This window comes from Natrix helvetica, assembly GCF_964273705.1.
Source record: "Natrix helvetica genome assembly, chromosome: 6".
NCBI lineage: Eukaryota > Metazoa > Chordata > Lepidosauria > Squamata > Natricidae > Natrix > Natrix helvetica.
Genome location: NC_138553.1, coordinates 8,557,845 through 8,585,167, shown reverse-complemented (window position 1 = coordinate 8,585,167; position 27,323 = coordinate 8,557,845). Strand labels below are relative to the sequence as shown.

Sequence of the window (27,323 nt, the reverse complement as noted above, 5' to 3'; positions counted from 1 at the left end):
TGATGGTGGATGTCCTGATATCCAGGATGTCACTGGGTTCCACTGTAAGTGTCAGGTGATGAGGATTTAATAGCTGCCAGCTGCTGTAAGGTTGTAAACTGTAAACTGTAAGCTGATGCAATACGGATGATTCAGCAATGAGGTGTCTATAGGTGGCCATTAGAGGGCGTTTCTCTTATTTTCTCTCCTTGTGTCCGTCACTGAGTGGTAAGGGATTTATCTACCATGTGTATATCTGTATATATTTGTATATAAACCGCTATTAATTGACCAAAGGCTTTGTGGCTATGGGCTGTGTTGTGCTCTGAATTTATCTCATAACAATAGTCACTCTGCCCAAACTCTGACAGTAAATTAAGCTAGAAGAAGGTGGCGAAAGAGGCTCTGTTTTTTTAAATGTTTTCCTGTGTGTAGCCTAGCAACAAGTCTAGGCAAACAAACCTTGCGCAAAGTTCCTTCCACCCTCAAAAAATAAATACCGCGTGGGGGTATCTGATGCATTTGATTCCTAGTTCATTGTTATGCTCCCTTTTCATAACAATGACATTACCTGAGCGTTGATCTCCTTTAGAAATGAAATGGAACACTGGTATTAAAGTTTTTCCTTGCTCTACTTAGCTTGTAAAGGAAACTAGATTGTTTTGTCTGAGATACTTTGGTCTCCAGGTTAAAAAAAAAAAAAATTCACCAACTTTCTCCTATGTCTACCTTCAAGATTTAGCTTCCTTTTGTCGTCTGACACTTTTTTTGTTTTCCGTCCTCTCTTCTCCCCTCCTCTTTTTCCCTCTCTCCTTCCTTCCTTCCTTCCTTCCATCTCTCCTCTCCCTCTCCTTCTCTCTTTGCTTCCTTCCTTCTTTCCTTCCTTCTTCTCTCTCTCCCTCCCTGCCTTCCATCCATCCATCCATCTTTCTCCCCCTCTTTCCTCCCATCCCCTACTCTCCTCTTCTTCTCTCTCTCCATCCTTCCTTCCACCTCTCCTCCCTTTCCTTCTCTCCTTGCTTCCTTCCTTCTTTCCTCCCTCCCTTCCATCCATCTTTCCTTTATCTTCCTCTCCTCTCCCCTCCCTTCCTTCCATCCATCTTTCCTTTCTCTTCCTCTCCTCTCCCCTCCCTCCCTTCCATCCATCTTTTCTTTCTCTTCCTCTCCTCTCCCCTCCCTCCCTTCCATCCATCTTTCCTTTCTCCTCCTCTTATCTCCCTTCCCCCTTCCTTCCTCCCATCTTTTCTTTCTCCTTCTCTCCTCTCCCTACCTTACCTCCCATCCATCTTTCCTTTCTCCTCCTCTCCTCTCCTCTCCCTCCCTTCCTTTCATCCATCTTTCCTTTCTCCTCTTCTCCTCTCCTCTCTTGTGTCAAGCATTTACTTTATTCGAGAAGTGAAGGACAGCATAAAAAATGTGACAATAGTTTTTTTTTTTAATGTTTTCCTAATGGCTCCTTTCCCAGTCAGGAATGCATTAATACAACACATTGGCTGGTTTATCCAGAAGTCTCTTGTAATCAAGTGCAGACTTGTAGGGCTTTGTCTGAGTGTGTGCATGTTTGTGTGTCGGCAAGTACTAGTGTGTGTGTGTGTGTGTGTGTGTGTGTGTGTGTGTGTGTGTATGTTGCTTTAGTTTATATTAGCCCTGGAGGCAGAGTTAACACTTAAAATGGGACAAGAGAGTTTGCAGCCATCAGAGAACTTTCCAGCCAGCTTCAATAACATCACTCTCTTTTTTTTTTCCTTTCTTTTTTTGTATATATATATATATATATATTTGGCAGGAAAGACTTCAGTGGAGCCATCTGTCTCTCTATTAGTGTTTTGAGTTCTGTTTTGAAGCTTCTTTGCTTGGCAAAGTCATTTTCATACATGGAACTCTTCTCCTTCTTCTTTTCTCTCTCCTTCCTTCCATCCTTCCTTCCTTCCATCCATCCCCCCCCCCCCTTCCGGTTCTTTGCCTAAGAATACAATGCAAACATTCAATTCACTTTCAAAGGAGAAATGCATTTCTTTGTCATTTAAAACAGGGGTCACCAACCTTTCGGCCCTCAGGGACTACTAAATTCATCATTTTAAATCCCACAGTGGTGGGTTGCAAATATTTTTCATATCGGTTTGGGTGCGCTCACATGCAATGGGTGGGTGGGCGGGGCCTCCTCCTGCCGCTACTACCAGTTTGGCCGAAACGGGAGCAACCACCAGTGCACTAATATGAACTCCCTAATGAATGGACGGCCGTGGCTAAGTGGTCATGTGACTGGGTAGGCATGGCCAACTTGATTTCACTCACACCAAGGGGCACCTCTCTGGACCCCACTTGCCCCTCCCCTCCCAGCCACTCCTTGCCTGCCCACCCGGGCTCCTTAGGGCCCCAACAGGAAGCAGTTGTTGAAGCTAAGCAGCCACCCTGAGAAAGAGTTGGCAAAACAGCTGGCTCAATTCAAATTGGATCTGACCGAGAAGGAGGCTCAGCAGAAGTACCTCACTGAGGACTACGAGCATGGGCTTTCCAAGCAGAGAGAAGACCTGCGGGAGTGCAAGGCCAGGTGCCGGCACCTAGAGGCTCAGTGGGCTGAGATGGTCAGCCAGTTCCAGGCCATGATGTAGTCCCACTGGAACAAGGCCCTCTGGCTTCCCGCCAGCCTTTGCCCAAAGCCCTGGACCAGGAGGTTGAAGCAGATCCCAAGTTAGAATTTCTTCCCCCTCCAACCTGGACAAAAAGACCCCAAAAGGGGAGACTCTCTGCAGCAACACAAACGTTCATTGCATGTATCCGCCCCAGGGGCCGTGCTTTGAAGACCCCTGATTGAGTGCAATATAAAAAATGGAAATAATTTTTCTGCGGACCACCATCAGTGGTCCATGGATTACCAGTTGGTGTCCGCTGATTTAAAAAGGGGAGGGGAAAGTAGCAAATTAAGGCAATAACAGGATTATCCCAGGGCCATTAAAAGTTCTTTCTATTCGAATTTACCTTTGGGTAAAAATCCGGTTCAATTTTACAGACATCCGTAGGGGTCTACGATGAGCAGAGCGCTTGGAAGCAAGATGGGCATTGCTCTGCAGGTGCTGAAATGTTTTGGTCAAGTGAAATTGAATTTTTACAACCACAATAACGTGTCGTTATTAAAGAACTGCTCAACTAACAATTCTGCAGCACTGTTTTTAAAAGGTGTGTGACTCTAGAAATAGAACGGGAACGGAATGAGGGAGTCAAGAAGAGGGGGGGGGGAATCTTATTCGAGATCCAAATGGACTCAAAATAGATCTGTGTGGGGCTATTGCTCTTTCTGTGGTCCACAGAGGTGGGGATATTTCCAAACTCAGATTGTCCCAAAAATCAAATAATGCCATATATTTTTCCAATTTCCAATTACCTGTACTATAGTTGTAATCCAATCCAAGTAAAATGAGCCCCCCCAAAATAGAAGAGAATATTTGTAACTCATGGTTGAACTGTATGGTCCTTGATGCTCTCTGAGCTTGGTGGTTTTCTTGCAGACATCTCATTACCCAACTAGGTAACCTCATCAGTGCTAGAAGGAAGTGTGGTTTGTGGGAGGGGGAAGGAGGAGGACTGTGAGGTCCTTGATGCTCTCTGTGCTTGGTGGTTCTCTTGTAGACATCTCTTTACCCAACTAGGCAACATCATCAGTGCTAAAAAGGAAGTGTGGTTTCTGGGGAGGAGGAGGAAGAAGAAGAGAAGGAGGAATAGGACTTTGGGGTCCTTGATGCCCTCTGAGCGTGTTTGTTTTCTTGCAGACATCTCATTACCGAACTAGGTAACATCATCAGTGTCAGAAGGGAGCAAACCCCCTCCCATCTAGCACTGATGATGTTATCTAGTTTGGATAATGAAATGTCTGGGAGAAGACAACCAAGCTCAGAGAGCACCAAGGATCCCACAATTAGGTCACTCTCTAGACCACTGGCTGGGGAATTCTGGGAGTTGAAGTCCACAGGACTTAAAGTCGCCAAGTTTGAGAAACACTGCTCTAGACTTTCTCTCTAGTTTTGTTGACTAAGATATCTGCAAAAAAATAATCTTCCCAAGTCTTGCTGTGCTATTTTATCTCTACTACCATGTTCTCCCCAAAATAAGAATGGGTCTTATATTAATTTTTGCTCCAAAAGACGCACTGGGGCTTATTTTCTGGTAAGGTCTCATTTTCTGGGAAATACAGTACTAAATGCATCCATCTGGTGCATGATCTTAACTGAGTCTTATTTTTTTGGGCAGGGCTTATGAATGATCTTGAAAAATTATGCAAGGGCTCATTTTCCAGTTGGGACTTATTTGGGGGGGAAACAAAGTATGTCAAAGACTATTTGAACAGGTGGCCCATGCTGCACAGACCCTTCAGGCTTTCCACCACATTTCAGGTCCTTGGCCACCCCAGGAGCACAGCTTCACCTGGTGAAAGAAACACCTCGAGGGAAAAATATCTTCCTTTGTATACGCAGAATTTCATGCAGTCAAACAGTGAGCCTCTGGAAGGATATCTGACAATTGCAGTCTTAAATCTTAAGGCTAACCGTAAAGCCGTAATACTTGGTTTGATGTTTACCACCTCTTGTCCAGCAGGTCCAAGGTCAGCTACCACCACTTATGATCCCCGTATTCCCCCCAGACCAGCGAACCCTAGCAGCAGCAGCCCAGCAAGGATTCCTCCTGCCACCTGGCTTCAGCTACAAGACAGGATGCAGTAAGTTACTCGGTTGTTTTCAGACAGGTGTGATGGGCCTAAAGTGGACCGGACATGAGCTGGCATGGGGTAGCAATGATACTGTTAGGGTTCTAAATACCATGCAGAATTAAATCATTGTCCAAGGCAAAAACATCCTTAAAGGTCCAATTTATTCTACAGGCAAGTTAGCACCTCTATGGAATTCCAACTCTGATTTGCATCCTGGAATTCCACCCAGTTGAAAGTTCATGATTTATCCCCACACCCACAAATCCATCACATGTTCCAATCATCATCTTCCACGCTGGCATCTACACCCCTCTGGTTCCGGTCAGGTGTCGAGGTGCGGAGACAAAAGATGACCTTGGCTTCTATAAAAGAATGTCAACAATACATTCTACAATCCTACTCCTTTCTATTCCCCCCTCCCAACTACTACACTATTGAAACAGCATAGAAAATTATAAGAAAGTGTGGCAGGCCAAAGATCCTAAAAAGAACATAACGACAGGCCTGACAGATACACTATCATAGGCAGACCATCCTCATTCAAACTGTATATTGTGTGGGTCAGAAGGTGGGCCAAGAAGATATCTGTCGACTCCTCATATCAGGGGTGGGATTCAGCTGGTTCAGACTGGTTCAGAGGAACTGGATGTTAATTTTAATCTGGTTCGCCAAGCCGGTAGTTACAAGGACCAGCTGACCGCGCCCAGCCCCTCCCATCCCAGGAGTCTCCACGCAGCCCGTTCATCATGCCAGGTAAGTTCAGGACCCACACGGAGCTCCCGGGAGGGTGAAAAATGAACCTACCGGAAGTACCGGAAGCCTCCAGAAAGCCTCCAGAGCCTAGTGGAGGACATTTTCATGTTATTTTCTTTTGACCCCCCAAATAAGCACTTGGCCTTATTTTCGGGGAGGTCTTATTATTTTTGAGGTACAGGAGGCGGCGAGCGTGGTCCCCTCATGGCTGCTGCTGTGTTGCAATATTTTTGGGGAGGGCTTATTTTAGCGCCTGCGCTCAAAAGTCCCGATTGGGCTTATTATCTGGGGAGGTCTTATTTTCAGAGAAACAGGGCATTACTATTATTTTCTCTGTCACCTTGCAAGTACACAGAGGTGCTTCCGTACCGGAGACAAATTCCTTGTATGTTTAATCTTGAGCAGATAAAACCCTGGGTTGAATAAACAGAGGCATAGAATCAAAATCACATGAAGTATCCGTACCTCTTTATAAAGCTTTAGTAAGGCTACATCTGGAATACTGTGTCTAGTTTTGGTCATTACTTTACAAAAAAAGATGTTGAGACTTTGGAAAAAGTGCAAAGAAGAGCAACTAAGGCAATTAAAGGCCTGGAGATGAAAACATACGAAGAAAAATTGCTGGATTTGGATATGGCTTAGTCTAGAGAAAAGAAGAACTAAGGGGGATATGATAGCAGTATTCCAATATTTGGGAGGCTGCCACAAAGAAGAGGGGGTCAACTTATTTTCCAAAGCACCAGAAATTGGATCAAAAACTCCACCACTGGAATTGAGGAGAAACCTCCTCACAATGAGGGCAATTAACCAGTAAAACAATTTGCCTTCAGAACTTGTGGGTGCTTCATCATGAGATTTTTAAGAAGAAATTGGATAGTCACTTGTCTGAAATGATATAGGGCCATTATGACAAACCTATGGCACGCGTGCCACAAGTGGCACGTGGAGCCATTTGTCAGGGCATGCGAGGCGCTGCCCTGTCAGCTGGCCAGCGCGCATGCACGCGCTGGCCAGCTGAGTTCACCATTTTAAAAGCTATTTTTTGCCTTCCCCAGGATCCAGAGCCTTTATAGGAGCCTGGGGAGGGCGAAAAGAGCCCCCCCCCCCCCGGAGGCCGTCCGAGGCTTCCCTGACGCCTTTGGAGCGCTTAAAACCACCCTCCGAGCAAACCGGAAGTGACTTCCGGGTTGCTCAGAGGGTCGTTTTAAGCGTTCCGAAGGCTTCAGGGACCGTCCAAGGCTTCCCTGACGCCTTCGGAGCACTTAAAACGACCCTCCGAGCAACCCGGAAGTCACTTCCGGTTTGCTCGGAGGGTGGTTTTAAGCGCTCCGAAGGCTTCAGGGAAGCCTCCGGACAGTCCCTGAAGCCTCCGGAGGGCCTCCGGGGCGTCGGGGGAGGCTCTTTTCGCCCTCCCCAGGCTCCTATAAAGCCCCTGGAACCTTGGGAGGGCAAAAAAAACATGTAAAAATGGGGGGGTCACGCATTGTGCGCACATGCGCACGGGGGGTCGCGCGTTGCATTATGGGTGCGGCACGCCCGCACTCGACCCCCCTGCGCTCCCCCCACTTTTGGCACGGGAGCAAAAAAAGGTTCGCCATCACTGATATAGGGTCTCCTGCTTGAGCAGGGGGCTGGACTAGAAGACCTCCAAGCTCCCTTCCAGCTCCTATTCTATTCTATTCTATTAATTCATTATTTCCTTTTTCAATCAAGATCTGTTTCTTACCAGGACTTAGTCGATGCAAAGAACAATTAAGAAAGCTGGGTTTTCTTAGGAGTAACGCCACACCTTGGAGGTGATTGATCCTTCCCATAGGAAACAAAAGAGGAGCGAACGGGGCAGTGTGCTTTTGCAGGAAACAATTCGCTCCGTCAGTCTTTTCAAGAGTGGAAAGTTCTGTTTGTGACTAATAAGAGACTCTGTGCCAAGTTTTGACTCTGTCCTGCATTTGGAAACTAGTTATTTGGCAGCTCTCCAAACGAGATAAGGTTCGTGTCGATAAACATTTCTCTGAGAGACTGTTTGCTAAGCCTTGCTGACTGGGAACGAAAGGAATTAGTCGTGTTTTTGCCAGGACCAAGACTCTGCTTCTTGCTTTTTAAGGAAATCTGGGTCAGAACAGCCAGCCCCTTTCTTGAATTGCCCTCCAACTGATGAAAGAAAAAGAGAAGAATGCAGCAATTTAGTCAGATGTCCTTCCCAAACCACCTGTTCTGTACTTAATGAAGAGGTTTAATTTGCTCTTTTTGCAAACGACCTCCCAATAACGTGCAAGCACCATTAATCTCAATGGGAGTTCGGTGCATAGATCGAGGCTAACATATGCCTCTCAATTTATGGGTGAAAACAAAGCACAAATTTGTTTAAAGGCTGGAAAGTTGAAGATTAATTCTGGAAGGTTTTGCTTTCAGACGACTGTCCGTCCGGGTTTTTGTGTGTGTGTTGTGTGTGTGTGTGTAACAGCAGGTGTGAGTATTTGGGCCCTTTTATCTAAGCTTTTTATAGATCCTTGCCAATTCCTGTCTTGAAGACACGGCTTGTTTAAAATAAAACAAATAACCCAGAAGGATGGGAGGAAGAGATTGGAGCTGCCTTTGTTTCAGCAAGCAGATTTATCTTGGTTAGGAATTTCATAAAACTGCCTTCCTTCATTTCCGGTTATCTAACTCTTCTGACATCAGTTTTCTATCTATCTGAAACGCTCTTGTTCTGAAAACTACAGACTTCAGTCCTTCTCTTTGACTTTATTATGTCCGCATCAGTATATCATTGACAAATTCATGAATTCGTCAATTGTCTTTTGTTAGCCCAGGATACTTCACTGAAAGCAAATGAATTCCTTTCGAAAGCCCCCCCCCCAAAAAAGCAACCCTAAGCAAATGACAAGGCCCATACCATAATGTTACTATCTCTCGATAGATAGATAGGTAGGTAGGTAGGTAGGTAGGTAGGTAGGTAGGTAGGTAGGTAGGTAGGTAGGTAGGTAGGTAGATAGATAGATAGATAGATAGATAGATAGATAGATAGATAGATGATAGATAGATAGATGATAGATAGATAGATAGATAGATAGATGATAGATAGATAGATAGATAGATAGATAGATAGATAGATAGATAGATAGATATAGCGATATAATTTTTGTTAAACTGTTTTTTGAAAGACTTTTTTTTTTTTTGCAATTTCCTTCTGTACAACATTTCCACCTCGGTATACATCCATTCTAAATACACTTCTCTCCCCACCCCCTTTATTTCAGTTTCTCTTTGTCTATATATATGATACTATTATATCCAATCCTTAATTTACAATCCTTCATTATGTACCGTTTCCATTTATACATGTTTCTACTTATACATTGCTAATGTCCAACTCCTATATCATCTTCGTTTAGTCTTTCCTTAAGCTTTGCACCTGTCCTCCAGCTATTTGTGCCACTCGTTCCATGCCATATAATATTCTGTTTCCTCCTTTTCTTTTATTTCTTTTGTAAGTTTGTCCATCTCTTCACACTCTTCACACTTTCGTTATAACATTCCCCTCTGATGGTATATTATTATTCTTCCAATTTTGTGCATATATTATTCTCGCTGCCGTAATGATGTGTGTAATTAAATATTGTGCTTTTTTGTCATATTTCCTTGTAGGTATTCCCAATAGAAAAAATTCCGGTTTCATATTTATTTGCTGTTTAGTGATTTCTTCAAGCCATTTTCTTACTCTATTCAAATATTGTTTAGCCTTTGGGCATAACCACCACATGTGGTAATATGTTCCTTGATTTTGGCTACATTTCCAACAGTCCGGTGATAAGTTTGGGTACATCTTAGCCAGTCTCTTTATTGTTACTTTTTAATAGTGTGATGCTAATGATGATTTTTTACTGAACTGATGTTTCATATGCTGAAACTGTAGGGTGCTTCCATCTATGTCTGTACACCGAATGAATAAAGTTTGCAGGGTAGTAGAATAAAAGCAGAACTGTTGTAATTAAACCAGGTTTAAAAAAACTCTGTTAGCGGAGCAAAACCTCCCCCCCTGCCGCCGCCATAAAGTCCTATTGTTATATATATAAAAAAGTCACTTTTTAGGAAGCCTGCCCTAGACATAATTGGATGCAAAACTCTTTTTGTGAATGTTGGAAGAAATGGGTTCAGTTCCAAGTGAGGAAAAAGACACTGGATTCATGGACGTTGCTTGGAAAGAAAGTTTTAATGGTGAGCATGACCACATGGCTTGAAGATGTTGGGCGAATTAAAAAAAGGGGAGAGATGCTGATAGTACCTGAGTTTTATGCCCTCTCTGGGCTTTTGAATTTGAGCTTGTCTTCTGATTGGTTGTCAGACTCCCATGGGGCCATGCAGAGGCAACTCTGTAGGCTGTCCTGAGTCCCAAGCTTGGTTAAGCCTTGCTGGGTGATGTAATCTTCCCAGGTGCCTTGTGGTGAGATGGGTAGAGGGCTAATCCTATCATGTCCTGCGGGCCATCTCTTAATCCCATCCCCCTGGGGCTGCGGGGATGGACGGATGGACAGGGAGCTGCTTTGTCTTTAAAACATGTTTCGCCTTTTCTCATCCAGGGAAAAAAATAATATCCTGCCTTTTTTAATATTTCCTGGAATATTTCATTCTTCAAGGAGAGGGATGGATGCTAACTTCCTACATGAAGTTGTGGCACAGGGGACTATGGCATGAGATCACTTGCGGCCAACTCGTCGTGGCCAACTCGCTGCAGGACAATTTAACTAATCAATTTCATTATTCAAAATAAATAAAAATGTTATAATTTTTGTCATTCACATTCCATTCTGTCCCTCCTTTTGCAAGCTGTCTTGAATGATTTCATTCCACCGTTCCTTTGATATTCGTCTAATTCTTGTCCCACGGAAGATTTGTCCCACAGCGGAGTTGGCCTTTGGCAAGTTGGCCGTGGCAAGTGGTGAGAATAAAGGTAGTGCTAGACTTAACAACCACAACTGAGCCCACAATTTCTGTTGCTATGGGAGACAGTTGTTAAGTGAATTGCATCCCGTTCTGTGACCTTTCTTGCCACAGTTGCTAAGTGAATCGCAGCAGTTGTTAATTTAATAATACTTAAGTGACTTTGGCTTCCCCATTGCTGGTTGCCAAGTGGTGGCATTTTGATCACTGGGGCTGCTGCAACGGTCGTAAATTTCATAATTTCACATTTTTTCAGTGCCAAATCAAAATCTAATAGGTGACCTCAATGGTGGGTTGACCTCTAGACGTTCAGACTCATCGTTCCCATGGAAGCCATGAACTCCCAAGCCACTCAAATATTGGACTCAGTTATGGTTGTAAGTGTAGGGTTAGGGTTAGGGTCAGTGATGGCTACACTTTTTTGTCCTTGCGTGCCGAAAGCGTGTGTGTGTGCCCACACCAGTGGGGCATGCGCTGTACGTACTGTGCGTGGAAGCGCCGAAGTCTTAAAAGACGGGTAAGGAGCTCAGGTGGGCGGGTGGGCAGGTGGGCCCTCTGGAACACCGTATCCGGTACCAGTACGTACCGGGGTGTACCGCCTGCAGCCCACCGCTGGCCCACACCCTAATGCAATATGTGTGTGACCCCCCCCCGCATGCTCTGCCCCCCCCCCCCCGTGCGACCCAACCCCGCACCTTGTTTTGGGCCTAGGAGGCCTCCCTGTAGCCTACTGGGGCACAGGGGTTAGGGTTAGCGCTCCCCTCGCGCTCCCCCCACCCCGTGCATGTGCATGCTCCCCCATGCATGCGTGCACATCTCCTGAATGCACCCCGTGCCCCAAGTATGCGTGACAGAGACCTGAAAATCAGCTGATTAGCAGGAGGTACGCGCACAAGCACAGTAAAGCTGAGCTGGGGCGATGGCTTGTGCGCCCACCTGAGGGCTCGCGTGCCACCTGGGCCTAGGGCTACCTGTTTGAAGCTTTCTCCAACACCAGAGTTCAAACCTGTCAAGTCTCTTTTTAGTTTCTTCCTTCCAATCTATCTGTGCCTTTAAATGTTCCTATAGATATAACATATAAACTGTATCTTACTAAAGGGATTTCCCATGGGTGCATTTGTAGCCCTGGTTAAGTACCGTATTTTTCTGAGTATAAGACGCACCAAGATTTTGAAGGGGCAAATTAAAAAAAAAGGTTTTGCACTCTGCAGACCTCCCAAAAATGGCCCTCTTTTTGTGAAAACGGGCCCATTTTTTGTCAAAAAAAGGACATGCATACCCTTTAGGAAGCTTATAGGGTGTTCCTGGCGGCTGGGGGGGCGGGCGGCAAAAACAAGCAAAAAACAGACTGTTTTTCGCTCATTTTCTGCCCTCCCCAGCCCCCAGGAGCACTCTGAAAGCCTCCTAAAGGCTATGCACGGCCATTTTTGCAAAAGGGGCAGGGTTTCAGGAGGCAAAAATGCTGTATTCAGTGTATAAGATGCACCCAGATTTTCACCCTTTTTTTTGAGGGAAAATGGCATCTTATACTCTGAAAAATACGGTAATTCTGTCCCACACCACATGGGTATTGCCTGAGAAATTCTTATTATTATTATTTTACTATTAAACATCTGTGCTGTCCATTTCTTAATTAAAAGGCATTTAGCGCGCCCAGAAAGAATCCCAATCACAGTCTAGAAAAGTAGTCTTCTCCTATTTTTCTTCATCAGATGGGAGATCTGATTATTCACACCACTTGAATCTTATATCTTAAAAACCTCCCTGATTCTCACTTGGCTATTTTGGTAGGTCTGGAAAAGGCCAAGAATGCATCCCATTAAGCAGAACTGGCAGATTCAATTAATTCCTTGTTTAACATGGTGTGACACTATGTATAAATGTGTTTGCTTTTCAATTCCAATGTATTAACACCATGGCATCTGTGTGGCACGTCACACCCACGAGGCTGACATGATTATTATTATTTTTTTTGATCACCATGGAAATGAAAAAGAAAATGAACCAAAATTTTGTTGTTGCCCCTGGGACTCCTTTTAATAGTGGCTTGTTGGTGAGACGTTCCAGAAGGTCTTACTTTATTTCATTAAGAAAGCTGCATTTGATCCATTTCTCCCTAATGTTAAGTGACACTCAAAAGGAACAAAAACATCAGACGTTCCATGGCAAAGAGCTCCTTAGAAATCAGACCTAGATGTTGGAGTTTATTTGGAAACCAGGGCTGAAATCCAGAAAGGATACCGTTTCATGAATAATAAGGCCCTCACTGTTGTAGAAAGCTTTTTGCCTTCTGTGTTGATAGAAAATAGAATAACAGAGTTGGAAGAGACCTTGGAGGCCTTCTAGTCCAACCCCCTGCCTAGGCGGGAAACCCTACACCACTTCAGTCAAATGGCTATCCAACATCTTCTTAAAGACTTCCAGTGTTGGGGCATTCACAACTTCTGGAGGCAAGTTGTTCCACTGATTAATTGTTCTAACTGTCAGGAAGTTTCTCCTCAGTTCTAAGTTGCTTCTCTCCTTGATTAGTTTCCACTCATTGCTTCTTGTTCTACCCTCAGGTGCCCTGGAAAATAGTTTGACTCCCTCTTCTTTGTGGCAAACCCTGAGATATTGGAAGACTGCTATTATGTCACCCATAGTCCTTCTTTTCATTCAACTAGACATACCCAGTTCCTGCAACCGTTCCTCATATTTCTTAGCCTCCATTCCCCTAATCATCTTTGTTGCTCTTCTCTGCACTCTTTCTAGAGTCTCCACATCTTTTCTACATCATGGCAACCAAAACTGGATGCAGTATTCCAAGTGTGGCCTTACCAAGGCATTATAAAGTGGTATTAACCCTTCACGTGATCTTGATTCTCTCCCTCTGTTTATGCAGCCTAGAACTGTGTTGGCTTTTTTGGCAGCTGCTGCACACGGCTGGCTCATATTTAAATCGTTGTCCACTAGGACTCCAAGATCCCTTTCACAGTTACTACTATTGATCATCTTAACCTCATCAGCAATAGCCCATATGGCTTTGGAGACCACTTGAAATTCTAAAAGCAGATCAAGAAGAGGAACAGAATTCCATAAGTCAATTTGTATATAAAGTATCGAGTATTATTTTTAGATAGGTTGAGGTCCCAAGAATTTTCTGGAATATCAGTAACATACGATGCGAGGTGCCAACCAAACATATCAGGTCCCTAAGCCTGATGTGAAGTCTACTGCTCCTTCAAAAGTTGCCATTGGTTTAATGGTTTTTAATTTTAGAGGATAAATGAAATGGATGGTTAGGAATTATATTAACCATAGTCAAGTGCAAAGAATCAGATCCACATGTTGAGCTTCTAGTTAAGCTGCTTCGTTATTCATGTCTATAAACACGAATCTAGTCAATAACTGCACTAAATTGGGGCTAGATAAGAGTTCATCTTTATAAATCCTAGGCCAGAAATTACCACCGGCTTTTCCGTGTTTTTTTTTTTTTTTGCTAACACTGGTCCATCTAAATATTGAGCAAGAGTTACAAAACAATAAGAGAAGAGCAATATTGGAACATGCAATATTGTTCTAATAATCACTTATTGCAGAATTAATGTAGGAAAAAAGTTATTTTTAAGCCACCTTTGAACTTTGGCCCTAAACTCTACCAAATCACTAGTAATACCATACACGAAGTTACTGAAGGTAGGTAGGTAGGTGGATGGGTGGATAGATGGATGGATAGAGGTGTGTATGTGTGTGTGAGAGAGACAGAGAGACAGAGACAGAGAGAGGAAGAAACAGAGAGAGAGAGACAGAGAGAGAGCAAACAATGTAAGAGTTTAATCTAGTTATACATGTACTGACAAGGTATAAATCATCCAAGACTGGAATTAGCTAGAATTCTCATTCATTCTCTCTCTCTCTCTCTCTCTCTCTCTCTCTCTCTCTCTCTCTCTCTCTCTCTCTCTCTCTCTCTCTCTCTCTCTCTCTCTCTCTCTCTCTCCCTCCCTCCCTCCCTCCCTCCCTCCCTCCCTCCCTCTCTCTCTCTCTCTTTCTTTCTTTAAATGGATACTCTCCCTTTTAGTATCAAAAGAGGGGGAAAAGACTGCCACAAATAATTTAGCATTAAATGAGTTTCTATTTTAGTCTACTCTGAAATAAATTCTTTAAAGTCCTGCTGATTTCAGGGAGAAAATTAAATATTTCTTGTTCGGTTACAGATCACAGCAGTCTGACATTAATGGACAGGAAGGCTGTTATCCCTTTGATTCCATCTGTGTTAGGAAGGCAGATGTAGAATCCTCCTGCAATCAGCACATTTTATTCTTCTGACGTGGCAAATTAGTGCACGTAGAAATGACTTTTTAAAAAAATTACTAAAAACTTAAAAAGAAATTTACCAAAGTTCAGACGATAACATATCTAACGACGCCTTAAAATTGGCACAAGTCAATGCACCCTGAAGTTAATCAGTTTAATGAATACTGGGCTACTTGCTAGCTTTCTTAACATCACTCAGATCTAATTGTTTGTTTAGTTATGGATCAAAATTTTATTGATCGTTAAATGCCACCTATAAGGTGACTGTGTGGCTTGCAGGTTATAAAACAAATAGAAAAATAATTAAAACATTAAAATTACACAAATTGAGACGTTGAAATCATACTGAAATCAGAACTAAGTGATGGACAGGGCAGGAATGATGGTTTATTACCTCATCAATCATCTCCAGTGGTGACCGCCTCGGGATCCCAAATTTCAAGATGTTTGATTGAACTCGCGAGAAGGTTTTTTTTTTTTTACCAGCCGCTTCCCTGAGCACAACGGCGAGGAACGCGACGGAGCTGGAAAGGTAAAAGGCGCGCCTCGCTTCTCGCCTGCCCCAGAAAATAATAAGCCCTCCCCTATAAGCCCGAGGCCATATTTCGTGGGGCAAAAGAAAATAAGACCCTGTCTTATTTTTGGGGAAACACAGTAGTAGTTTGGATTTGAGTACAGCAAAAACCACTGGGAACAACAGGTTGAGAAGGTTTTAGAGAATGAGAAAGTCAAGATCTTGTGGGACCTCAGAATCCAGACTGACAGGCACCTGGCCTACAGCACACCTGACATAACAATAATTGAAAAGAAAAAAGTATGGTTCATTGACATTGCAATACCTGGTGATGCGCGAATTCAACATAAGCAGCAAGAAAAAAATCACAAAGTACCGGGACTTGCAAATTGAAGTTGAGCGACTGTGGAAAAAGAAATCGAGTGTTGTCCCAATTGTAATTGGAGCCCTTGGAGCAATACCTAAAGGGCTACCTCGCTATTTGAAAATTCTAAATTTACCTGACTTGAACATTCTGACTCTACAAAAAACCACCCTACTTGGAACAGCTTATATCCTCCGACGTTACCTTAACATTTCCTAGGTCCTTGGTTAGGACTCGAGCTGTTAGGCTACCAACCAGCCCCAAAGGCTGTGAATGTCTCCAAAGATTAACCAAATAATGATGATGATAATAATAATAATAATAATAATAATAATAATAATAATAATAATAATAATAATAATAATAACACAATTGTATAATAACAACAACAACAACAACAACAGTTCCTAGGTCCTCATTAGGACTCGAGCTGTTAGGCTACCTACCAGCCCCAAAGACTGTGAATCTCACCAAAGATTAACCAAATAATAATAATAATAACAACAACAACAACAACAACACAAAAACATAGCTAATAGGTAAGGCTGCGATGGCAAACCTATGGCACGCAAGCGGTCGCCAGCTCAGGTCTACCTTACATGGCCGTGCACCTTCCTCCAGCCAGCTGATTTCTGGGTCTCTGCCATGCATGCACAGGGGGAGGAGGGCACATGCAGGAGGGATATGTGCATGCACGGGGGGGTCTCAGGGGCGGGATGCTGCATGCTCCCCTCCCTGCAGCCCATTTTTGCTCCCAGGAGGCTGCAGGAAGACTTACTAGGCCCAAAACGGCGCACAGGGAGGCATCGCGCACGGATGCGTGGGGGGAGTGCAGGAGGTTGCGCACATGCGCGGGCACGGGGGAGCATAGGCAGGTCATGAGCGTGCATGGGGGCAGGGTGCACAGGGGGGGTTGTGCCCGCATTGCATTATGGGTGCGGGCGCGCAACAACAAAAAGATTAGCCATCACTGATGTAAGGTTTGCTTCCGTGTTTGTAGAGATTGTCAGACATCCTGGTCATGGTTGCCCCAAAGGTGCTTTTATTTTCTTCCCAAGAGGAAACTGGACTTTCTGGTTTTTCTGAAGAAGCTTCTGGGATGAGAAGCAAAACGTCTTCAAAGAAAAAATGAAGTCCAGTTGCCTCTTGAAAAAATAGGTTTGTTTCTGTGCATCAGTGGTGCGTTGCAGCCGGTACGCCACAGTACGGGCGTACCGGACCCCGTCCGGAGCACCGGGTACCATTCCGGTATGGTGATCCGGAGGGCCCGCCCGCCTGCCCGAACTCCTTACCTGACCTTTAAAGCCTTCAGGGCTTCCGCGCATGCCGCATACAGCGCCTGCGTGACGTTCCGACGAGCAGCTGGAGCATCGCGGAGGCTTGTGGAAGCGTCGCTGGCAGCTACAACGCATGTGCGCACCGCACCCATCCATGTGGGCGACGCCGGGCCCTTTCCAACCACACTGGTTGGAACGGGATCCGGAACCCACCACTGATGTGCAAGCTTACAAATACACAGACTTGCATTTGGATTCTTATTTCCTAAAACTGTTTGTACCCAGACAACACACTGTTTAATTGAAAATGGTATTTTTATATGTTGTAAAATAAAAACAATTGAACTGAAAACACACACACACACACACACTTACTTACAAACACAAACACACATGCATTTCTTTTATTAATGTATTCCACAAATGTCCACCCAAAGTGATCAGGGTGACCCCTGGAGACTTACAACGTTAAAATAATATGCGTTCAAACTCTTAATCACTTTCCTGTACGGGATGATACTAAATCCTAAACTTGAATGTTTAGGATTTAAATATCGCAAACTTTTCCCCGGGCAGAATTGCTGATGTTTCCTCTGTTTGGTTTGGTCTTGTTAAGGTCATCACATGTTTTATTTCTAATGGAGGATCATGTGAGCAGTATTAAAATTCTTCTTGTTTGGTCCATGAGCAAACTTGGCTTTCCAAAGGCTAATTTCCAATTTAAGTGCTGTCAGCTGATGTCCAACTTCTGAAAACTGCCAAGCCCTGAGGGGGAAGTCAAAACTCTTGAACTAGTTTGTTTGCCTTTTTTAAAAAGAAAAATCTAGTCGACAATAGTATCAAAGCTAATGAGATGGAACATAGATACTGATCTTAAAAGTAATCATAACGACAGAAGGTTTTATGATCCATTTGAAGGAAATACCACTGGAGGGGGAAAACACTACCAAACACTCTACACCCCTTCAACGTATGACCATAACTGAGGCCAAAGTTTCTATTGCTAAGCAAGTCTGTTGTTAAGTGAGTTGGTCCCTATTTTATGACCTTCCTTGCCACAGTTGTGAAGTCAATCCCTGCAGTTGTTAAGTGAATCTGATGTCAGGCCTGCAGCCATCTTTTCTTTTGGATCTTTGGCCTGCCACACTTTCTATTATTCTACTGTGCATTTTCTCTTGTGGGAAAATGGGAGGGGGGATTGTACAAAGTTAGATGGGATGGAGCCATAACAACATTCTTTCTAGAAAGCCAAGGTCATCCTTTGACTTTGCACCTCTGCACCTGGCCGGAACTGGATGGGTGGAAGCTGCCAGTATAGCACTGAAAGATTGGACCCTGTGATGGGCTTGTGAGTGTGGGGGCAAGATCTTGAACTTTCAACTCGGTGGAGAAAACCGGGAAGCTTTCAGATTCTGGTTTTCCCAGATGTGCCAACATGGCTCTCTTCATCAATTGGAACTCTGAGGAATCCTTTGCCTTGGACTCTGATTTAATTTTGGATGCTATTTGGAACCCTGACATCTGACTTCCCCACTGACTTTGCTTGTTGGAAGGAGGCAAAGTGTACCCACATGATCCTGGGATGCAGCAACCGTCATAAGATCATGCCAGTTGCCAGGGGTCTGAATTCTGATCACGTGACTATAGGGATGTTGCAACAGTCGAATGAAAAGCAGTCATAAGTCACTTCTTTCAGTGTCGTTATAACTTCCGTGACTAAACAAATGGTTGTAAATCAAGGACTACCTGTACAACAAATTAAAGACATAAGCTGGCTCTGCCATTAGATAAAATCTCACAAATTTGTGAGGTAATAAACTATAGGTAATCCTCAACTTACGACCACCATGGAGTCCAAAATCTTTCTCGTCAAGGGAGACATTGGTTAAGTGAGTTTTGCCCCATTATACGACCTTCCTTGCCAGAAAATGAACCACTGCAGTAGTGATATATGACTAACCTGGTTGTTAAGCGAATCTGACTTTCCCCATGGACTTTGTTTGCCAAAAGGTCACAAAATGAGACACAGCAATGGTCATAAGTATGAACCAATTGCCGAGCATATAAATTTTAATCTCCAATTAACCCTGAGGATGCTGCAAAAGTCATAGCTCTGAAAAACGGTTATAAGTTGCTTTTTTTCAAACCTGTTATAACTTTGAACGGTCGGTAAATGAACTGTTGTAAGTCGAGGACTACCTGTATTTCTTATTTTATTTCCAGAATTGTCATTTTTAGCGCGATAGAAGGGAGCAATCACGAAATGTACAACCATCCATTGTTATCCAATTTAATTTTAATTCAATTTTAATTTAATTGAGGGGGGAAAAAAGACATTTTTCCTCTTCTTCCTCATGGAAAAACAAAACAACAGTCGAGCTGCCTTTCGAAAAAGCAGATCTGATTTCAGATCTGAGCTGTGGCTTCCTTCACATTTGGGCTGAGTTGCCATTGTGGGCACAGCTGTAATATTTTTTCGTCCCCCATCCTCTGTGCTGATTGAAGTTTTATAATTTTCCCTTGTCTGTCTGTCTGTCTGTCTGTCTGTCTCTCTCTCTCTCTCTCTCCCTCTCCCTCTCTCTCTGTCTCTTTCTATCTCTCTCTCTCTCCGTCTCTCTCTTTCTTCTTCTGCTTCCTTCATGCTTTCCCCCTCCTCCCCTTTTTCGGGGAAGCTCAGTCCTCTGATCCAGGCGCGCTTCCCCCCTCCCCCCGTCCCCCCCTCCCCATTTCCCTAAATGCATCATGAAAAAGGGATGATGTTTCCGCCTTAATTGCTTGTCCCTTTTATTCGCGTTCCTCCCTCAGCCAGGAATTGTGAAGAGTGTTAGTAAAAGGCCCCACAATGGAGCTTTTCATTAGAACTCTGCGAGGCAGACAAAAAAAAAGAGGCTTTTGGAAAAGGAGTGAATGCAGGAGTTTAATTTGCAGGTGGAGAGTAGATAAAAGGTGCTGACGCCTCTGTTATTTTCTTACTCAGGTGACCCTTACCCCGTTCAGCTGATTCCAACAACAATGGCAGCTGCCGCCGCCGCCGCCACCCCGGGTTTAGGCCCACTGCAACTGCAGGTAAGTGCTTTGTAAAGAGGCAAAGGTGGAATCCATCTGAAAAGCTGGACCCTGCAAAACACACACACACACACACACCTTGGGTGCTTTCTGAATGCTGCTCTTGAGGTGGAGGAGAGGAAACCTCCCTTTGGAGTAACACAACTGCCTCTGGAAGTAACTTGTTTTGTTTGTTTGTTTATCAGGTTTTTGTGGCCATGGAAAAATGGGACAATGTTTTCATTTGGGAAATGAACAACGTTGAGTGTGAATTGCGCTTAGCCGATAAGGTGGTAGTGGTGCTGTTGGAGGAGGAGGAGGAGGTGGTGGTGGTGGTGGTGGTGGTGGTGGTGGAGGAGGAGGAGGAGGAGGAGGAGGAGGAGGAGGAGGAGGAGGAGGAAAAAGAATGACAGCAGGAGGAAGAAGAGAAAGAGGAGGAGGAAGAGGAGGAGGAAAAAGAATGTCAGCAGTAGGAGGAGGAAGGAGAGGAGGAAGAAGAGGAGGAGGAGGAAAGAGAATGACAGCAGGAGGAAGAAGAGAAAGAGGAGGAGGAGGAAGGAGGAAGGAGAGGAGGAGGGAGAGGAGGAAGAGAAGGAGGAAAAAGAATGTAAGCAGTAGGAGGAGGAGGAGGAGGAAGAAGAGGAAGAAGGAGAGGAGGAGAAGAAAGGGGAGGAGAAGAGGGGGAAGAAGGAAATCGTCTTGCCTTTCTTCCTTGTTTCTGTGTAAGCCCTTGGATCATCCTAAGAAGTTGAATTTGGAGAGGATAAGAGTAACAATTATCACCCTTTGAAAAAAAAATGCAAGCATTCGGAGCTAAGGTCATGGGTCCCATGTCATAGGAGGAACAAATCTGTGCATTTGTCTGTAGGAAATATAATTTAAGAAATTAACTGTGAGAGATGAGTCAAGTTATGGGACCCAACGCTATAATGGTTATTTTCCAGATTATGTATTTACTTTCCATTTTTGTTCTACCTTACTTCCCTAACAATGGGGAGCCATACCAGCATGGGTACAATATCAAAATGATCTCCCCCCCCCATTGGCCATACCTTCACTGTCTTAGCTTTTGCAGGATGGTTGCATCATATGGACTTGGAGAGGGTAGAGAGAAACAGTTACTACCCTTTCAAAACTTGGAGCAGAGAACACAGGAGGAACCAAAAGAAGCATTTGTTTGTGCGAAAAATAATTTAAGAAGTTGTTGTAAGAGATTGGTCAAGAGCTATAATGGTTATATCTCAGATTTTTTCAGATGGATGGATAGATAGATGGACAGACAGATAGACAGACAGACAACTCCTTACTTCTCTAATAATAACATGGGCAGAATTACATAATGAACTCCCACCCATTGGAATTGAGTTTTCTTAGCTTTAGCAAGATGGTTACATCACATGCCTTCAGCCTGTAGCCTTCCATGATGTATCTTCCAGTTGTTCTGGGACGGGAATGTCAGAATTTCTAGCTTTTGAAAATGTGACCAGGAATTGCCAGTTGTAGTCCATAACTTATAGCAAATTAAATGACCTACCTTAGGACTTTGGAATTATGGTAAGCAAAACTCTTTATTATAGGTAATGTGCCTGGTTAGTTGAAACTTTAGCGGAGCACTAGATGCTGAGACCTTAGAAAGAGTGCAAAGAAGAGCAACAAAGATGATAAGAGGCCTGGAGGCTAAATTGTATGAATCATAGTTAAGGGACCTAGGTATGTTTGGCCTAAGAAAGAGAAGGTTTAGGGGAGATACGATAGCAGTCTTCCAACACTTGAAGGGATGCCACAGGGAAGAAGGCATTAGTTCATGCTCCATAACATCTGAAGACAGGACAAGAAGCAATAGGCAGAAGCTCAATGGGAGGAGATGCAACCTGGAAATGAGGAATTTCTTGGACAGTTATGGAACTTCTTGCATCCTGGAATTGTGGATTCTGGAGGTCTTCAAGGAAAGACTGGACAACAATTTGTCTGGGATGATATAAGGACTCCTGCCTTGGACATGGGGTTGGGCCAGAATACCTCCAAGGTCCCTTCCAGTTTTATGATTCTATTATTATGCATTAGATTTTTATGCCACCCGTCTCCCCTGTAAGATAATTCTATGATTCTATGAGATGATGGTTGATATTCTATTCAAATCATGGGTTGAACTTTTGGGTGGTGGAAAAGCATGGGTCACTCTCCATTGCTATGCTGAGCTTATAATACTAAGTGTTCTCCACATGAACATCGGTTACACGGAGCATTCTTCTTCCCTGAATTCCTAAGAGGGAAGAATCACTTATTCCTAAGGTTTGTCAATTTGGCCACTAGAGACCTTGCTTCACCCTGCAAGATATCTCAATGGCAAAGTTATAGGCTATCTCATGGGTAGGTGGATATGAGAGCTGGAGCCTTCTTTGCTTTCTTGGAGAATCAACAGATAGGGTGAATCTACAGCAATAAATGATTCTTTATTTTGTATTGGTGGGAAAGGAAAGCCATAAACTTCCAAGTTAATGCCCTAAGTGCTATTGACCCAACTCCTGGTGAACAAATAGACATGTCATTGTTGTTTTGACCTGTCCCAAATAATACTTGGTATTTCCTTTCAAGGACATTCTAACAGTCCTTTTCTTGTTGTCTTCCCTTTCTTGTGTTGTTGTGGCCCGCCAGCAGCCAGTAGAGCTGGCAGCAGTTTCGGACAGTGAGGAGGTTGGGGAGGAACATGGGTCAGTCCTGGAGTTTGGGGAAGGCTCTGATGAGGGCTCTGTGTCGGTGGCAGAGAGGGGGCCAGAGCCATATGCCAGTTATCAGCTGCCTTCAGAGTCAGATATCAGTGAGGCAGACGAACAGCTGGAGCCTGTTTCTAGTGTGCGCATGGGCAAAGTTGCCAGACGAAGGGAACAGCTAAGGAACAGGGATCGACTTGGGAGGAAGGCCACAGGTAAATGATGAATGGCCCCTCCCAGAAGAAATAAAAGAGGAGCAAAAGGGGAGTGGAGTTTGCAGGAGACAGTTACTTCGCTCAATTGATTTGTGACTATCCAAGACTCCTGGCCAAGTTTTGCAGATATCAGCCTGGCAGCTCTCCAAGCCAGATAAGGTCTGTGACTGTAAATCCTCCCTGGAAAGACTTTGCTGGATGTGAAAGAGCAGAATTCACAGTGACAAGGAGTTTGCTTCATGCTCTCAGGAAGCCTAGGTCAGAACATGTGTCCTCAATCTTGCCAAACATAATAAATCCCATTGTTTGCTTATATTACTGCATATGCCCAACGTTTTTTTTTTCTTGATCATCTCAAGATCCTCTTTTATTTAGCCAGGCATTGATTATCTGGCTCTTTTGCTAATTCATGACACCTCCTTGTAACCATCCTCCGATTCAGAATGTGGACAAATCTACCTTCTTTCTCTTCTTCTTTTTACAATAGCCAAATTTCACAAGAACACTTTACCCCAGGAAGGACCTTTACCAGTTCTGATCTTTCTTGTCCTAAAAATAGCCTTATCCATGGTTTGTTTGTTTGTTTTTTTGCCCAAATTTTTCATGGTTGGGAATGAAGCTGGGGACCAGCCGTTCCTAGATTAGAAATGAACTGTTCAGTTAATAAAATCCCGGTTACCTTTATGACCTTGACGGAAACCTATCAAATATGCATTAAACGAAGAAAAGTGGAAGGAGAAACGCTCGAATGTAAATATTGGAGTAATGGCATCTAGATAGGTTTTGATGGCTGTATGCTTCAGCAGGCAGACGGCTTGTTGTAGTTGGCTTCATTCTTGTCTGCAGTAAAGTATTTACACTGGTTGACCGATTTCTAAATGTCTGCCATTTAGTAAGTCAATTCCAGAACAAGGGGTTGAGAATCTAGAGCAGTGTTTCTCAAACTTGGCGACTTTAAGTCCTGTGGACTTCAACTCCCAGAATTCCCCAGCCAGCTCTGCTGGCTGGGAGATTCTGGGAGTTGAAGTCCACAGGACTTAAAGTCGCCAAGTTTGAGAAACACTGATCTAGAGAGCCTAAATTTGCAGCTGTTCCAGGCTGAAGTATGACATATTGCCTTCTTCTCTAGGATTAATCTGTTTACTCCTCCTATGCATTGTTCCTCTTTACCTCTTCTTCAGTGCAAGAACATAAAACTGTCCGCCACCTTTGCTTCTTCAGAGACAACTGTAAGTTCACCATTCTGATTGTCATTACCTTAATATTTATCATTAATCCAGGTTTTTCTTTCCCCTTTCCCTTTTTGCTTTCCCGGTGAGCTCTTTTAATTCTTGTTTACTTCTGACTAACCATGTGGTGTCATCTTCTCATCTCAGATTGTTAGCGTTCAGGCCTCCAACTTGATTCCATCTGCCATTCCCTCCCTCCCCTCCCGTTCTTAACAATATCTTTGCTGCAGAAGTTCAACAGACATGTCGAACTTTTATCAACACATTGAATGTTTATCAACACATTTCATAAAGTAGACCATAACCTTCTACTAGATAAAGAAGAAAAATGTGGGTTAGACAGCATCCCCACCAGATGGATTCGTAACTGGCTGACCAACCGCACTCAACGTGTAGTCCTCAATGGAACTGCATCTACATGGAGGGAAGTATGCAGTGGAGCATCCCAAGGCTCTGTTTTAGGCCCAGTACTCTTCAACATCTTCATCAATGACTTGGATGAGGGAATAAATGGGGAACTCATCAAATTTGCAGATGGCACCAAGCTAGCATGGATAACCAACACTCCAGAAGATAGGTTTAAGCTACAGAAGGATCTTGACGGACTTGACCATTGGGTGCTATGTAACAAAAAGAAATTCAGTGGTGAAAAAAGGAAGGTTCTACATTTAGGCAAGAAAAACAAAATGCACAGGTACAGTATAGGTGGTACCTTGCTCAATAGTAGTAACTGTGAGAGGGATTTTGGAGTCCTTGTGGACAACCATTTAAATATGAGCCAGCCGTGTGCAGCAGCTGCCAAAAAAGCCAACACAGTTCTAGGCTGCATAAACAGAGGGATAGAATCAAGATCACGTGAAGTGTTAATACCACTTTATAATGCCTTGGTAAGGCCACACTTGGAATACTGCATTCAGTTTTGGTCGCCACGATGTAAAAAAGATGTTGAGACTCTAGAAAGAGTGCAGAGAAGAGCAACAAAGATGTTTAGGGAACTGGAGGCTAAAGCATATAAAGAACAGTTGCTGAAACTGGGTATGTCTAGTTTAGTGAAAAGAAGGACTAGGGGAGACATGATAGCAGTGTTCCAAAATCTCAGGGGTTGCCCCAGAGAAGAGAGAGCCAAGCTATTCTCCAAAGGGTAGGCCAAGAAGCAATGGGTGGAAATTAATCAAGGAAAGAAGTAACCTAGAACTAAGGAGAAATTTCCTAACAGAATAATTAATCAGTAGAACAACTTGCCATGAATGTTCCAACACTGGACGTTTTAAAGAAGATATTGGATATCCATTTGTCTGAAGTAGTGTAGAGTTTGCTGCCTAAGCAGGGGGTTGGACTAGAAGACCTCCAAGGTCTCTTCCAACTCTGTTATTCTATGGAGACTATATGCATCCTTTCGCTATGCCAAACCACTCAGTGTCTCCAAATTTAGTTGTTTCTTACTCATTGCAAAGGTTCCTTATAAGACCCTTATTGCAAGCCATTTTGGGGAGAAACCCCTGAAGTTGGTATGGCAAGAGTTTGTACATTCCAATGACTCTCTACTTAACCAGTTTTGTTCTGACTGACTGATGAAACTGCTTGGATAAGGAACGAAACATCTCACGACTAGCCAAGTGTGGTTCAGTGGCCATGATTCAACCTTTGAACCCTGGATGATTGAGCCTTCATTGATCCATGTTCCTTACAAGAATTTTCTGAAGCTCTGAAATAACTGATAGTCTGTTCTGCATCTTGACATGATCTGAAAGACCTTGATACAATCACTTTCATGCATAGAACAAAAGTTACGAGCGAATTTCCAGAGGAATAAAAAAGATGTGTACCTTAGATAAGATCAGTTGTCTCTTTTATCCAATATTCTGTACTGTTGTAATTCCAGCTGTTTAAGTTCTCTAGTTCTCCAGTATGATTATTTGCCACTACCTGCTACCAGCTAAAGATGTTTGCAATTGTAAAATCTATCAAGTGCAAAATGTCTATGGAGATTCTCAGTCATCCAGGTCATAGATGTCCCAAAGGTGCTCCCCCCACCCCCCCAAGAGGCAACTGGACTTTCTGGTTTTGCTTTAAAGACGTTTCGTTTCTCTGAGGAAGCTTCTTGGATGAGAAGCGAAACATCTTCAAATCAAAACCAGAAATTCCTGTTGCCTCTTGAAAAAAATGTGAACGCAAAGGATAACTTATCATCCTTCCCCGAATCAGGAGAGAAGAGCAGATCTAAATTGGGATTCTGGGACTCGGCAAACAGTGATGTTTCCTTAATGCCTATTCAACATTTGTTTAATTGTGTTGATGCCATCAAGAGCAAAGGGGGCTTAATCTTAAGCAGCAGCTGAGCTCTAAAGCATAGGAGAATCAGTGAGCAGCTTTTTGGCAAATTAGATATTGCATTCAGCCTAACAGGCCTTTGAAAAACAACTTTTTGAGCGTAGATCGCTCAAGCAACTTATGACCTTTTCGGAAAGTACGGGCTACAATAGTTGCTTATTCCTTATTGTACAACTCAGTGGGCCACAGTTAGGTAATTCTTCCTTCTTTCAGATTACAGTTAACTTAATACCTCCGCCAGCCTGTTTTAAAGGTAACAGCAGTTCCCAATGAGAAATCCTCAATTCTGCATTTAATCAGATCACAGCAATCTTAATTTTCTCTCTTTATGTGCTAAGCCCGTGATGGCGAATCTGTTGTGCACGGGCCACAGGTGGCATGAAGAGCCCTCTCTGCGGGCACGCGAGCCATCTCCCCACCTCAGCTCCACTGTGCATGCGCGAGTACCTCCCACCTGCCAGCTGGTTTTTGGTGCTCTGCCACGCATGCGCAGGGGGTGGGGCCAGTGGTGGGATTCAAATTTTTACTACCGGTTCTGTGGGCGTGGCTTGGTGGGTGTCAAACTCTCTGTCCGCGGGCTGGATGGTCCCATGCTGGCCCTGCCCCCATCCAGTTTAGCGAAGGGGGGGAACTCCCGATACATCATGTGACGACGCCGTGACGACGTGAGTTTGACACCCCTCCTATAGGAAATACCCCGCTTTTGTGTGATTGCTATTCTCTATCGTCTTATGGTGTCTGTCCATTTCTTATACATGATTATAGCATTTTGCTCCCTTAATATAAAATTATATTTAAATCAGTAAAATGACTTATTGTAAATAAGCCTTATAATTGCCAGAATAACTATGTGACACTGTATGTGGGAAGTTTTTTTGTTCTTTTTAGCAGACAAAATGAGCAAGGGTTACGTGAAGACTGGATTCTTGGCAGTAACTGGAGTTATTATAGAAATTTGAACTGCAAGCA

At 43.7% G+C, this 27,323-nt stretch overlaps 1 protein-coding gene across 12 annotated transcripts in view; it reads left to right on the top strand.

The window, feature by feature from the left end:
- SOX5 (SRY-box transcription factor 5) overlaps positions 1-27,323 on the top strand; it is a 973,495-nt gene that overhangs the window by 797,451 nt on the left and 148,721 nt on the right. For 9 of the 12 annotated variants that reach the window (XM_081957811.1, XM_081957805.1, XM_081957814.1 and 6 more), the window contains 2 exons: positions 4,567-4,690; positions 19,801-19,889. In XM_081957811.1, the coding sequence (XP_081813937.1) occupies positions 4,567-4,690; positions 19,801-19,889 (213 nt within the window). Of the gene's footprint in view, positions 1-189; positions 208-4,566; positions 4,691-19,800; positions 19,890-27,323 lie in introns of those variants that run through there. The other 3 variants (XM_081957809.1, XM_081957813.1, XM_081957807.1) reach the window with 2 other exon arrangements.